A 14,803-nucleotide genomic window follows, 5' to 3' on the forward strand; every position below is an offset into this window, starting at 1 on the left:
CCCTGCCAATCCATCTCAACATGGGTGTGGATTTTGTGCACAGAGGCACCGTCATCCTGGAACAGATTTTAATTCTATAAAAAAGGTTCCCCAGTTTGGGGAAATAACACGTACAGTACAGTGCAAAAGTCTTTCTTCATATTAAATTAAAAACATGTAAATGACATTAAATAAATGGGCACAAATGTTTTACTACGACTGCAAAGTGCCTAAAGATACATTTTAGTTAATGTTGTTTATGTATCAACCTCAGCATCAACCTAATTTCCCCTCTCGTCTGTTCCAACCTCTCAGCATCACCAGTATACTAATCACCGGCCTGATCATCTGCCATCATCCGTAGGGCTGTGTATTAGCAAGGGCCTCACGATACGATACGTATCACGATACATGGGTCACGATACGATAAATCACGATATATTGCGATACAATGCATATTGTGATATATTGCAATAGTTTGTATTAGTATGTGTGTCACATTATATTGACAACTTGATAAAGTAGGCAGACGAATTAAAATTCCAATTCCAATTTATTTTCCATCCATTCCAATTCATTAGAACGGCACAGTGTGATTGAAGTCCATATTGTTATAAAACACTTAACACTTAAACATTCAACTAAAATGTATATGCCACTAAAGTTACATATAAATTAAATAAACAATTTATAAAACTAAAATAAATTTAAGCAAAAAAATGTAAGTTTATCAAGTAAACATAAAACTGGAACATAATGCTCTAATATGAGGTATTCATTGTCACCAAACTGTTAGACCAAAAACTCTCTTGCCTCCAAACTATTAGAAACTTAAGTGTAGTATCGATACTTGAGGTTTGACTATCGATACACTATCGTAAAAGAAATTATCGCGATAGTTAGATGTATCGATATTTTTGCACAGCCCTAATCATCCGCACATGGTTCTCACTGGTTCATGCCTCAAGTTAGATATTTTTATACTTGAATAACTCATAAGTCACTGTGTGGTTTAACAGAACAAAAACGTTCCTCTGAAATTGTTCAGGTACATGGACTGGACTAAAAATGAGAGGCAAAAACCCACCAAAAATAAGAACCCAAAAATTTATTTAGGATTCCCGAAAAACTGTTCCCACAAGAAAGTCTAGCTCTTTGTAAGAAAAATATGAAGAAATGTTGCTGAAGCCATTTGCACAGTACTGTAGGTGTTACAGTTATGGGTCTACATACTTTTGGCCATAACATAGAATTACTTTCATACTACAGTGCCTACATCGTAACATGCCTCATTATGGTCTTAATGGATTTAATTTAATTAACTTTAATTACTGTATTTTATTTTTCTGCATCTCAAGAGCCTTGCTACATTATATGGGCTGGATAGAGAAGGGAGGTTCGATGATATAATATTAACATTGTGATAAATTATGGCATGATCTACAATTCTGAGATATTATTGATCTTTCAAAATATTAATTTAAATCAAAATAACAAGTACGAGTTTCTACAGATTCCGACTATTCCCCCATATTCCTCTATTTCTCACTTTTTTCAGTACTTATTTTTGTAAGTAAACATTAAGTAAAAGTATTATCAAACTAATGGTTTATTCCTAATTCAACGTACTGTTTTTCTGTCAGTTTGTTGGGAATCCTACAGTATATATTGTGATGAATATTGTGTATAGAACTGGTTTGATTGGTTTAATTGCTTATAGAATATGTTTATAGATGTGATATTTTTATCACCCACCTCTTCTCCTGATTATACATGGCTTGCTTAAATATAGTTTTGTAACTGGTAGTGATTTTCTCCAAGTACATCTTTAGCATTCTGGCGCTATAGCATGTCAGTGTTGTGTCTAGCATTATTCTGGCTCTCCTTCTATTCCATGTTAAATATCCTGCGGAGGTTTTGTTAATTCTGCTGAGTTTGGGTTGTTACGGCTTTGGCATAAACTATTTTAGATGCTTTAATGCTTTAATACTTTTCATGCATAACCTAATGCAAATGATTAGAGCTGGCCTCAGAAAAGTGAATATCTTTTCTCCTGTAATGGAGAATTTGGCACGATGATAAGGGAGGTGCAGTGCTCGTTGTCCTCAGCCTGCAGAAACACTGGAGCTATAGAGCTGTCAGGAAAAGCAATGAAGCCTATTTTAGGATTTTGAGCATAATTCTAAGCTTGAGTGCACTGTGAAGTACAGTATTGGATTAGGATATTAGAAAATGACATTAATCATATGGACTCTTTCAGATGAACTATTGAGTAGTCTTACAGGGACAGTCCTGATCTCTATACTGGGGTAAAAAAGGCATCTTATCGTAGCAAGTGCAAATATTTTGAATATTGTCTAGTATTCTCTATTAGAAGATTACATCAAGCCATAGTTTTGCTGATAATTTTGCTTCTTTCTAGAAATACTGTAAATGCTAACAATATGCAAAAGTATCTATAAATAAAAAATAGACTTTTAAAGTATGAAGTATAGCTAAATATGATGGTGGTCAGGGTACAGTATATCCACTTGCTACGATTTTACAAGCAACAACACATTTGGAGAAACTAGTGAGAAAGATCTCAACACTTACTGCTTACTTGTAGTTTTTTTAACCAATCCATTCAGTTCAGTTCAGTTTTATTCATATAGCGTTTTTACCAACACAAAGCACCAACTATATATTTTAAAGGAGAGCAAATATGTATTTGCATGAATATGGTCACCGAACAGGTCATCAAATAAGACCCTCAGACTGTAGGGCTCAGATGGTCAGAGGTTTGTGGAAGTCTGACCATGATGCTTTCCATTACAGATAAATTCCACTTGTCCCATAAAGACCTCCACTCTTCTGGAAGGCTTTATAACAGATACTGGAGTGTGGCTGTGGGGATTTGATGATTTAGACCCATGACCATTAGTGAGGTCAGGCACTGATGTTGAATGAGAAGACCCGGGGTGCAGTCTGCATTCCTGTTCATCCAAAAGTATTCAGCGAGGCTAAGGTCAGGCCTCTGTGAAGGCCACTCAAGTTCTTTTACACCAACCTCGGCAACCCTTATCTTTATGGATTTTGCTTCATACAAAGACATTCTACACAACTGCATGCTTCCACGTATGGATGTGATGGTCAGGTGTCCACAAACTTTAGGCCATATATTGTATCTCCGTGTTGTATGTGCATAAAGAACATTATTTATTTTTGCAATGTATACACGACTCTATAGCCCCAAAAATCCATTTTGGTTCAGAATGACAAAATTAGCTGACCGCTTAAATGCCAGTGAGAATTTGTGAAGCTGCAAAACACCAAATAGAGGTCGTCTAAGCATTTGTATCAGTTTCACAATCTGATGTGCTTAGTATATTAGCACTCTTTATCCAAAGCCTGAGCGAGCACCCTTCCTGAGGCACAATACATTTATTTGAGAGGGACCAGAAATCCATGACCGCTGATTTACTTTTTGACCTCTTGTGTACTGATGTCAATAAAATAATGTTCTGCTCAGCTGGGTGACACCCTGCAAGGGCCAGAATTTGAAAGCCTAAAGATTAAAAATTTCACAATTCAAGGTTGTCAGGTTTTAGAATTAACTGCAGAATGCTACGAACAACAAGCATCTGAACTTCACTTCAAGTGTCCTTAGAAATGGAATTATTTGCTGTGTGTACGATACCAAAATCTAACTTTTAAGACATGCACACCAATAGCATGCAGTATAATGCCTGCCATCAAAAGCAGAATGCATAAAAGGAAAATCAGCTAGCACTAGGTGTGAAACAGGGATCAGTGATAAATTGGGGGCTCATCTAAAGGTACATCATCATGAATTCTACTAATTATCATGTTTCATCCCAAAACCTGGATAGACTTTTCTAAAGCCAAATATACTTATCAAGAAACATGAAAATGTAAAAGTAACCTAGTGTCACTGTTTACCAATGACATTCCTAATCAGTATGTTATGCTATGTAGTTGGAGGCAGATGCAAGTGCAGGTTAGCCTACTGTACTTATTAAAAGATAATGACAAACAGATGCACAAAAATCATAAACAAGAGCAAGCAAAAAGTCTGGTGATCAAAAAAACAGTACAGTGTTGGTAAATTCAAACAACAATGAAAATCAGAACAATAAGGCATAAAATGCAAAATTTCAGTAAATCAGCTTAGAGCACACATTGGTTTACAAACAGCTGAATGTCTATAGTCTGTTTGTACAGGTGCAGGTATGTTTGGGAACATGTGCATGATTAAAACTCGGATAATTAAACATGTTGCTCTTTAGTCATAAGTGTTGCGCTGGGGAATGTAGTCTGTGGCAGCCATGATCACAGTCCATGCTGTGTTCTGGGAAATGGAGGTTCTGCTCGTTCTGGTGCTGACATGAAACTCAAAATTGAATTTTACAGAAAACCTGTAGAAGAATTTCATGTTTACAGACCTGGATTAATTCTGTATAGCGGAGTGGAAAAAAAAAATCTTAAGTGTCTCCACATACAAGATGATACTGTATTGTTATTCTGCTTAGAATAGGTATAATTAGGTTGCTTACGCTTTTCAAACCAGTTTTTTTGTGCAAATTTACTTATGTTGTGGAATGAACATATTATCCATTGCATAATTATATTATTTATTAGAATCAGAATCAGGTTCATTGGCCAAGTATGTTGATGTACACAAGGAATTTGATTCTGGGTGTTGGTGACCCTTAAAAGTACAGACATGCATAAGGATGCTGATTTAGTTTATAGACATGACATTATCCACAGGAAGTTCAAGAACAACATTTAAGAACTATACAGACCAAAATATACAGAGTATCAGGTTAGCAGTGTACATATACTGAGTGTGCATGGTAGTGCAAATCACAGTAGTGTACATTACACTATATATACTGTATATATATATATATATATATATATATTTTTTTTTTTTTCCTATAATTTCTATTTATTTTTATGAAGGATGTAATTAATTTTCAAATGCACTGCATATCATTAATTCTGCATGCAAAAAACTGTGTGCAACTTATAATTTCCATCTATTAGAATGCTCACTACAACGAACACCAGAAGCTAAACCTATGCCACATGGAACAGATTTTAGATTAATCAGTGTGTGCTCTGTGAATCTCAGTAAGAACCCATTTCAGATGTGGCTGTTTGAACGTTCTCATACAGCACAGGTGTTCTCGTAGCCTGGCAAAATCCACTCTAACTAGGTTGGTAATAATTGCTTCTAATTGCAATTAATAACTGCACTCGCTAGACCATACTACATTTCAGGCAATTTTGGGGAGATCGTGTGTTCTCTTAAATATTTCTTGATTTTCAAGTGTTCCTTTTTATAATTCCCTCTGATGACTATATGCGTCTATTCCTTGTCTGTCATTCATTTGCCCAACCGCCTCAGAGTCGACCTTGAAAAGACAGCAAACAAATTGCATTTCCTTTTTAGTGCTATTCGAGTTCAGACAGATAGACAAGAGGTCTGTTGTCCTGTACTTGACAGCACAGGCAATTAAGGGTGCAGAGGAAGAAAGGGATGATGCAGGTAATAATTCTGTTCTTTTCTCTGTTTTTTGTTTCTCTCTTTTTTCAGATCTGGGTTTGAACAGGATGTGGAGACTGGTTACTCTCAGTATCCTGACAGCTGCCACGGTGAGCACAAAACCCCCAGTGTCCCCTGTCCTAGTACATTGCTTTTGTGTGCATTTAGCGTAAATGAATTTAGTCCCTGTTCAGGCCTGATGTTTCTCCTTCGTCAAGACTTATTTGGCTACATTTGTAGTGTGAACAGCAACGTGGCCCTGAGAATAGAAGCCACTAAATTAACAATGGGGTCAGGTTCACACTTTTCAAGTGGAATCGAGTTTCTTTTAAGTGTCCTGTTAATGTAACAAGAATTTAGTTTGTTACTCAGTCTTGGGCATGGGAATATATCTAAATTTAATTCAGGAGATCACTGTAATAATATGTGCATACCAGCTATAAAGTGTCCCCTTGTTTGTTGCATAAACAGTATATAGCAGTATATAACACTATTTTACACTAACATATCCCGAATAAATACAAAATGCCGTTTTTAAATGATAATGTCATTTAATAAAGGAAAAAACCTGTCAAAACCTGCCTGGCACTATGTGGAAAAAGTAATTGCCCCTTAAACCTAATAACTGTTTGTGCCAAAAAAATAAAAAATCAGTACTTGGCAAATATTTTTTCACAACGCTTTACTTCTTCCCACCATTATTAACATACTGTAAGCATTACTCTTCACTATATACTCATACACAATTTGTATCGTATTGTCTGTGGATTATTATATTCAGTATCCCAGCTGTTCTTAATGTATATCTTTTAATATCGTCACAAGACAATTTTAACATCTTGATAAGTATGCATTTTGGGAAATTACTTTACTTAAAAAATTATTTATTATGTGGCCATTAATGATTTTAGTACATACTGTAGTTTCATAAGCTGTAGATATATATAGTAGGAAGTATTGTTATACCATTGGACAGATCTGCTATTTTAAATCCTTTGAGAGCACAAAATGTTCCCCAGAAAATTATGAAACAAAATCATGAAACTGCTGTCTGGTGCATATTTATGAAAATAAATATCTACTGAAAGTAATGCATACGTACTGTAGGTTATTCAAATTGTTTGTCTTCATGTTGGTAGAGTAAGTTTTCCTCCATACAAAAGTACGTCATCTGACAGCAAAATATAAGCTGTTTTTGTTTGAAATTGTGTACTTTTGACTTCAGTGGTGTAGAGGTGCTTTGGGCACACTTGCCAACCCCATTGCTGAGTAAATGCGATCATGAGTGGTCAGTGGAGACGCATTCCAGACACATGAAAATTCTTAATGTAAACAACTATCGGTCTTGATTGTCCACTTGCGACTGGACCACCTGATGCAGATCCTAATTATAAATCTGTGCAGAAAACTGAAATATTCCAGAAATCTAACCTAGTTAAAACAAATAAATTGAAATAATTCTTGTTAATATTTTCATTTTTTCCTCCTGTAATCATAGATGTTTTGGCAACCACACGAAAACAGAACCCTGCACTGGATTCAGCATATGGTCAGTTGATTCCTTCTTCATTTTAGATCATGCAAGTCATGTCTCCATTCAACACATGCGTATATTCATCATTCTAATCATCTGCTGGTGTGCTTTTTATTTCCCACTTTTTTATTTTCCACTTAAACATGTACATGCAATTCAGCTCCATTGGTTTGTTCAGGACACATCAGGTTCCATCTTTTATTTAGATAATGTCTATATATTGCCTGTGCATTCCTTACTTTGTTTGCCGACACTCCAAGGTTGGCTGCGCAAATGGTAGATGTATTACAGCATATTGCTTTGATATGAATGTAAGTCAATTTACCTCACTCTCACCTCTGAAATCACCACACACCCTGCCTTAGCTCTGCTCTCACACTCTTTTATTGATGCCCTCATTCCAGATCAATATGTACAAACACAGAAATGGGCATCAGGGAGCTTAATGCCTATAAAATGAGGCTGCGGGACTCCCACTGCTGTAGTTCAGCTGAAACACATGCACATGCTGATTTTTCAACATGCCTAGTGAATACAACCAGTGTGTGGTGTGTGTGATCATGTGTGTGTGAGAGAGTGCACTGAGCAATAATCAGCTAATAGCATTTGACACAAGTGTGTGTGTGTGTATGTGTGTATGTGTGTATGTGTGTATGTGTGTGTGTGTGTGTGTGTGTGTGTGTGAATGCTGCATCATGTGTCAGCTGAGTTTTTCAGTGCAGACACATTGGCAGGTGGGTCATGGCCCCAGAGTTATTGTTCTGAAGCACATCAACAGCGCATTGTGACAGACGGACAGCACTGCTGCTGTCTGCTGACTTAACTCCATTCAGCTCAACAAACCTTACACATACATACACGTATAGAATCAACTGTCTTATCCGGGTGCACAACTGAGAATTGCTTACCATACCGGCTCCATCGTTCCTGTTCTGCAGAGAGAAAAAAAAACTGTTCTGCATTCATGGAGCTCGATGCAGTTTCTCAGTAAATGTGACAATGAAAAAAAAAAAACGCAGTCCAGGTGTCCACCTCTATGTTGTAGTGTCAGTCAGCGTGAGTGAGATGGAGAGAGGGTACACTATGGGAGCTCTGCTGATTAATTTCGTTCATCTCTCATGCAGACACGGCTTTTCTAGATCGGCATAAAACAACAGATCATTTATTTAGTTTACCCGATGTTTGTTTATCCCCATTCTGTGACAAAGCTTATAGCACAGAGCAATTATTTTAATGCAGAGAAACACCCCCTTAAGCACCGAAGCATTAGACTCTCTCTCTCTCTCTCTCTCTCCCCCAAACATAGTCAGTACATACAATCCTCCCTGAAAGTACTGAAACAGCAGCAAGGCCAAGTTTTTTTGTTTGTGCTCTACACTGAAGACACTTGAGTTCAAGCTCAAAAGCCGAATATGAGACGATAGATCATTATTCTAGCTGATATTTACATTTTGATGTATTCTATGACCTGCATCTATTTGTCATGTGATAAAAGTATTGGAACATGTGACTGACAGGTATTTGAGGCGTTCTAGGTTAGCTTGGTTGTTTAAACAGTCAAAATTTCTGAAAATCTTACCTTATTTAAGGACTAGGTTTCACCTGTGAAGACTGCATTTGTTTTTAAGATTGATAAACCAGCATAAAGACCAGCGAGTAACACCAGTCATTTTGAAGCAGAGAAAAGATGGAAAACTAATCACAGCCCTTGTATAAACAATGGACAACAATTTGGAATGTCCTAAAAAAAAATAAAAAAAAAAAACACTGTAGTGCAATCAGAAATGAGGCAAGTCTGCCAAGAAAAGCAACAACAGTGAAAAGCTATGCAGAAAACCCCAAAACAGCCAGAGACATCAACAACCTCCACAGGTTCAGGGTGAAGGTATCACAATCCACAAGAAGACCTTCATCAGAGATGAAAGGAAAGAAATAGATGAGATGAAATTTTTCGAACCAAGATTAATCTCTCTCAAAGTAGTGAAAAGCCTAATTTGTGGGAAAAGAAAGGAACTTTAAATGATCTTAAGCCCAGAAGCTCATTATTCAAGCACTGCGGCGGTGCAGTAGTATTATGGCATGGGCTTCCAGGACTGTCTCTGAAACAGGCTCACTACTCTTTATTGATGATGTAACTTACACAAACATCCTGTTTGTCAGTTTAATAAGAAATGCATCAAATCTAATGAGGTGGAACTCCATCTTGTAAATACAAAGGAATTCATCAGAGGAAAGGAAGGGAAGGTTTTACACTCAAGCCAGTCACCAGTTCTTAACCCAATTCTTCATGCATTTCACCTCCTTAAGAGCAGAATGGGGATAGTTATTGCTGCAAGCATAGATTTTACAACCAAATATGAGAAAATATTTATTTCCACTAGTTTTGCTTATCCAAAGGGAAAATCTGGAAATCTAAGCCATAATGTTTTTTTTTTTATTATTATTATTTCATATTCACGTTTTGATGCTAATTTAGTAACATAGCCCCATCGGAAAAAAGGTACAGCGTTTTTAACGTTTTCAACACCATTCAAAGTGAAACTGTTCTTAGTTTCTGAGTTAAATGATAATAAATAAAAATACAGTAATAACATGAGTAACCCTCATAAGCGTGCCAGCCTCGGCTTCCCATTTGCCTGGTGCAGATAACATGCTGACAGACGTGATTGGAACAAGCCTGATGAGCTGGCGAATTTGTGTGTGTGCGTGGGGAGGGGGAGACGGGCAGGGCAGGCAAGGGTCAGTGTCTATGTGTGTGTGTTGCAGGTTTTTATCACTTTGTGGAGACAAAATAGCCCCATGATGTTGTGAGGCCATATATGTTTATCTTTCTTTCTCTATATATATGTGTGTGTGTGTGTAATATATATATATATATATATATATATATATATATATATCGAGAGAGAGAGAGAGAGAGAGAGAGAGAGAGATGTAAACAATGTAATTGTTTGTGTGCGTGTGTGCATATATCTTCCAAAACCTGTGGTTTACATGTATGTTTTTAATAAGGTTGAGGTGGAGGAACTGCGAGTCAGTTACTTAAAAGTTAATGGAAATACCTCACAAAGATAGAGTTATTAATATGTTCAACAGGCAGCTTTTGAACTGCCGGTTACATGGAAACCTTATAAAGGCAGCTCATTAACCACCTGGCAATCTTGCGAGCCCCTCTACTATGCCTTAGTTCAAGGACACTCACTACTTGAGAACAGGAACTTTACCAAAGCATCAATAATTAAAGCAGTGTTGGCTAAAAAATTTGAGCTGGCTTCATCCAGGACTGCTGCAGTATTAAAGAAAGGGAGGCCCTCAAAGCAAGGCTTACTGAGTGTCAAGCTGTGTCATGAAAATTCTGTATTGTCAACTTCAAAATAGAGAGATAATGGAAAGAAGTAAAGTAGCTTGAAAAGTAGAGGCTAAAAAAATCGACAGATTATTTTTTTTTGAAAGAAGAGAAGAACGAAGAAGCAGGATTTCTAGCTGAGCATTTGTTCCTATATCAGGTTCTATTCTAGAAATGCTTTAATACCTGCAGCTACATGTTCATGTGTGGATCTTACCTTTAAATTTACTGTTTCTTTAAGTTTACAAACTACTAAACATTCTACATGGTTTTAACCAACAAGTAGCGGGTACAAAATTTTATCTTTAGCTCAAATAACCTCAAAAGTCAGCTTTCTTTATAGCAAACCTGCAAAAATAGGTCATTTTTTAGCAGGAAAAAGCTAGGTACTACACCGTCAGGTAAAAAAAAAAGGCACTGTTTGGATTTAAATAATTGCTTTTAACACTAACTCACTCTGTGGGTAGCTTCTTATTTTTTAAACAGAGATATCAGAAGATGCATGCTGTTGTCATGGAAATTGTGTTGTCAACATGGTCAAATTATTGGTCTGAAATGACTAAGAAATTTTAAGCGAATTATTAAAACCTGGAAGAATAGCAGTAATCTGTAATCACGGAGGAAATGTGGTCGTAAACTTCATAGATAGACAACACTTAAAGTTGCAAAATAAAAAAAAAATGACAATAGAAATTACTGCTTTGTTTAATAGTGGAAGTACACACACACACACACACACAATGTGATGAGAACTCAAGGATTAGAAATCAACAGCTGCATGGCCAGAAGAAAACCACTTGTTAGTGAGACTAATAAAAAAGCTTCAATTTGGTGGAGCAAATAAAAATTGGATATTTAATCAGTGGGATTGAAAGCCTGATAAGTGTCGCTCATCAGTGTAACCACTGAGTGGATCGATAAGAATTTTACTCCAAGTTGATCTACATTTAGAGCATTTTCGGCGTTCATGCTACAGTATATTAAAGCAATAGCAATAGGTGTGTTTGATGAATTTCCTCAGGCATGGAGCTTTCCGAAATCCTTTGGTAACGTTGTGCTCTGGGTTAATGAGTGGTATTGGTGAATCCCTAATTTGTACATTTGTAAATACACTGATCAGCCATAACATTAAAACGCAAAACATTAAGCCCAGTATTGTGTAGCTTCCCCATGCGCTGTCTGGCACCAGGACGTTAGTGGTGGATCCTTTGGATGCTGTGCGGCAGTGTTGGACCTCAGTGTATCGGACCAGTTTGTCAAACTTGGTGTTCAGTTAAACAACTTTTTGTCTGCTAAGCTCTATACATGGTAGGCTGTGAGTGTTCTGATACCTTTTTATTGTTACCAGCATTGACTCTTTTTAAGTAATTCATGCTGCATTGGCTTTTCTGTGGAATCAGGCTGGGCAGGCTGGCCTCTGGTCCACACAGGCGTAGATGAGCATTGACTACACATGATTCTTTCACCGGTTTACTTGTATATAATTAATCATCAAGGTTATTCAGTTCACATGGTGAGGTGTTAGTGTTGTGGCTGATCAGTATATATAATAGATTTGACAACAATATTTTATAGTAAATAGAAATTAGAAAACAGACAGTTAAGAAAACACTAAAGAAAACAGACAGTTATCACTTTATAACAGCCAATTTAGTCATTTAATTTATACCAGATCCAATATTGTTTCTCTGTTAGTGTTACTGTTTGAGAAAGAGTGTGATGTTTTTCACCACCACTTTTAATCTACAGTCATTTATGCACAGTTAGTTCTGTGTCTGTTTTACAATTTAAATTCATATACAATGAAAGGTTTTAACTAACTCTTATTATATGGTTTTACAGTCGTAAATTTAACCTTTTCCTTTACCATCAGTTAGCCATTTTGGGCGCATGTTTTTATAAAGCAGTAAGTTGTAGGTCAGAGTTGTAGGTCATGTCTGCGCCCAGTGAAATTGAGGTTAGAACATGCTGTTCTGATGCTTAAGGATATGTCTGGGTTTCTTAAACCTAATTAAATTCCAGATTACCTGCTGAGTGCATGTACATCTTTTGTATTCATTTTGATCAAATTTCCATTTGAGTACTAAATAGATTATAAGTTAAAATCTGTTTTTATTTTATTTTTTTTTTGTTGTTTGTTTGTTTTTTTTTCCAAGAAATCTTTATGCAAAGTGATTCTCAGTCTTGTCATACTGTTGTCATGTATTCAGAGGATAGTTACTATGGCAGCATCTTTGTGCTGCTCTCGTTCCCACAATCTCCATCCATAGAACATGAATTGGAGGCAGAAGAGAAACGCTTTAGTGGCTGCTGGAACAACAATAACACCACAATGAGATCCTGCTGCTAGTGCTATAGTGAACTTAAATTACCTTTACACACCTTTTCCTTAAGGGTTTCGTGGAAGGTTAATTGTTTAAGTTTTTTAAAGGGCTTTTGGTTGGCATCTTTTCTGGAAGCAAAACCGTCTGTTACAGGGTTTCACATAGAACCTTTTGCCTTTACAATTGCCTTTACAAGCATGGACCCCTTCCTGAAGGCAGAGCAAGCTCATTGATATCGACTGATTTTATCATTCAAAAATAAACTAATAGTGATGTTTTTAATATAATGCTTTAATTTCTTTATTTTTTGCTGCATGTACACAGAATATTGACATAAGCAATGTTTTTTTGTATGTTAATATGATGCACTTAAAGGACTTGACTGACTGGTTACTCTGTTGCCCCCCCTTCCAATACAACCACAGGAAAGACCTCACCCACAAGCGCCAGCCCAACCATTCAGGGACCAGCTCTGCCTAAAGGGCCAAGTGTCTCTGAGAAAGGTACCCACCCTGCGGAGGGGGAGCGGGGAGGGCGGGGCTCCCCTGGCTTGGAGCCAATCAGTGTGGAGATGGAGGGTAAGGGGGCAGCGAGAGGCTTTAATTATACTATCTGTCTTCTGGTTTTCCAGTTCTTTCATTTTGAACTCTTTTGCGCTGTACTGGATCCTGCTGTGTGGCCCTCAGCTTCACACACACACACACACACTTAGAAAATGGTGCAGATGTGGACTAGTCAGAATTCCAGTCATGAATGTTTTAGAGGAAAAAATAATAATAATAATGATAAACTTGTGTAACTTAAGTGTTTTATGAAACACTGTTAACAATTAAGCAATATCAGTAGAGGATACATTCCAGCCAATTTCTTTACCTTTCAATGAGAGATGTAATGTGCAGTGTGCCAACTTTTACAACCAATTAGAGCTTTCCCTAGTAAGTAGAAAACTATTCATGCTGTCCGAGATTCCGATCCATACAGTATGTATTGCTTAAATTATGCAAAATTATTGACGCCCCACGCAAGAAGAGAAGCCATTAAAACCTCAAACACAGCTATTTACATCTTTTCATAATCAATAATATGCCTTAATGCGTTGCGCATTGTGTTTTGCCATTAGGGCGCTTTTTTTTTCCCTCCATGGTTCCTGATAGAGCGCCTAGACTGTGTGAAGAGGAGCTCATAAATCCTGTTCCTGCTGAGCTCTGTGCCGCTCTCATACACTTTCACTGTTGTTTCCATGATCATCCACTCAACCTGTAATGAGAACGCCAGCAATAAATAAATAAGCCTACAGGCTCTGGCTAATAAAAAAAAAAATCTAATAAAAATGAAAAATAAAAATTCTTCTGTACAAATATTAAAATCCCAAGACAGGAAAACTCAGAGTGAAGTGAAGAGATCATACACATCATACAGTATTTCTCTTATTTCATTAATTTTACTTATTAAAGATTTTCTGTTTAGTTCTGAAGTCGACAAATCTCACTTTATCCTGCCGTTTAGCTTGTATTTATCTTAATCCATCTTTCTGACTTTGATCCTTAACCTAAAGACTAAGATTTAAACTACAAGTAGTTCAGAGACTTAGAGACAGTGTCAATGTGGTGGCATATACAGTATCAGAAAATCATCACAGAAAGTCTTTGTCTGAACGCTTTGTAAAAATAACACGACAACCTGCTTAAAAATCACTTCCCTTTTATAAATATATAAACTCTAAGAAAGTAACATAAACACATCAAAGTGAAATAAGGCGTAGGTGCATGCAGTAGAAATGAAATATCGCTCTATAAATGACAGTCTCGTGACCAAGACCAGTGTGATACATTTATAATGTATAAAGACATGCATTCTCATCCCAAGTTTCATTCTGTGCTATTATGTGTAAAAGCAGTAAATTGGGAGCACAGGTTAAGGTCTGCTTTACTATTACACGTTCCAGACACCCACCTGGGCTATAATATAACCCACCTATAACCTATAATGATGCTTCAGGTTCCAGCGGAAAGGAAACTTTCACCAATTACTGCCCAGAGGTGTCTGGGGCTTGTAACTGCTACCAC

General features: G+C 36.8%; 1 protein-coding gene across 6 annotated transcripts in view; it reads left to right on the forward strand.

The window, feature by feature from the left end:
- sema6e (sema domain, transmembrane domain (TM), and cytoplasmic domain, (semaphorin) 6E) overlaps positions 1–14,803 on the forward strand; it is a 141,413-nt gene that overhangs the window by 116,077 nt on the left and 10,533 nt on the right. For 4 of the 6 annotated variants that reach the window (XM_053494004.1, XM_053494005.1, XM_053494003.1 and 1 more), the window contains 3 exons: positions 5,585–5,643; positions 7,032–7,082; positions 13,163–13,315. In XM_053494004.1, the coding sequence (XP_053349979.1) occupies positions 5,585–5,643; positions 7,032–7,082; positions 13,163–13,315 (263 nt within the window). The remainder of the gene's footprint in view (positions 1–5,584; positions 5,644–7,031; positions 7,083–13,162; positions 13,316–14,803) is intronic. The other 2 variants (XM_053494007.1, XM_053494008.1) reach the window with 2 other exon arrangements.

Source organism: Clarias gariepinus, chromosome 4 (assembly GCF_024256425.1).
Source record: "Clarias gariepinus isolate MV-2021 ecotype Netherlands chromosome 4, CGAR_prim_01v2, whole genome shotgun sequence".
Taxonomy (NCBI): Eukaryota; Metazoa; Chordata; class Actinopteri; order Siluriformes; family Clariidae; genus Clarias; species Clarias gariepinus.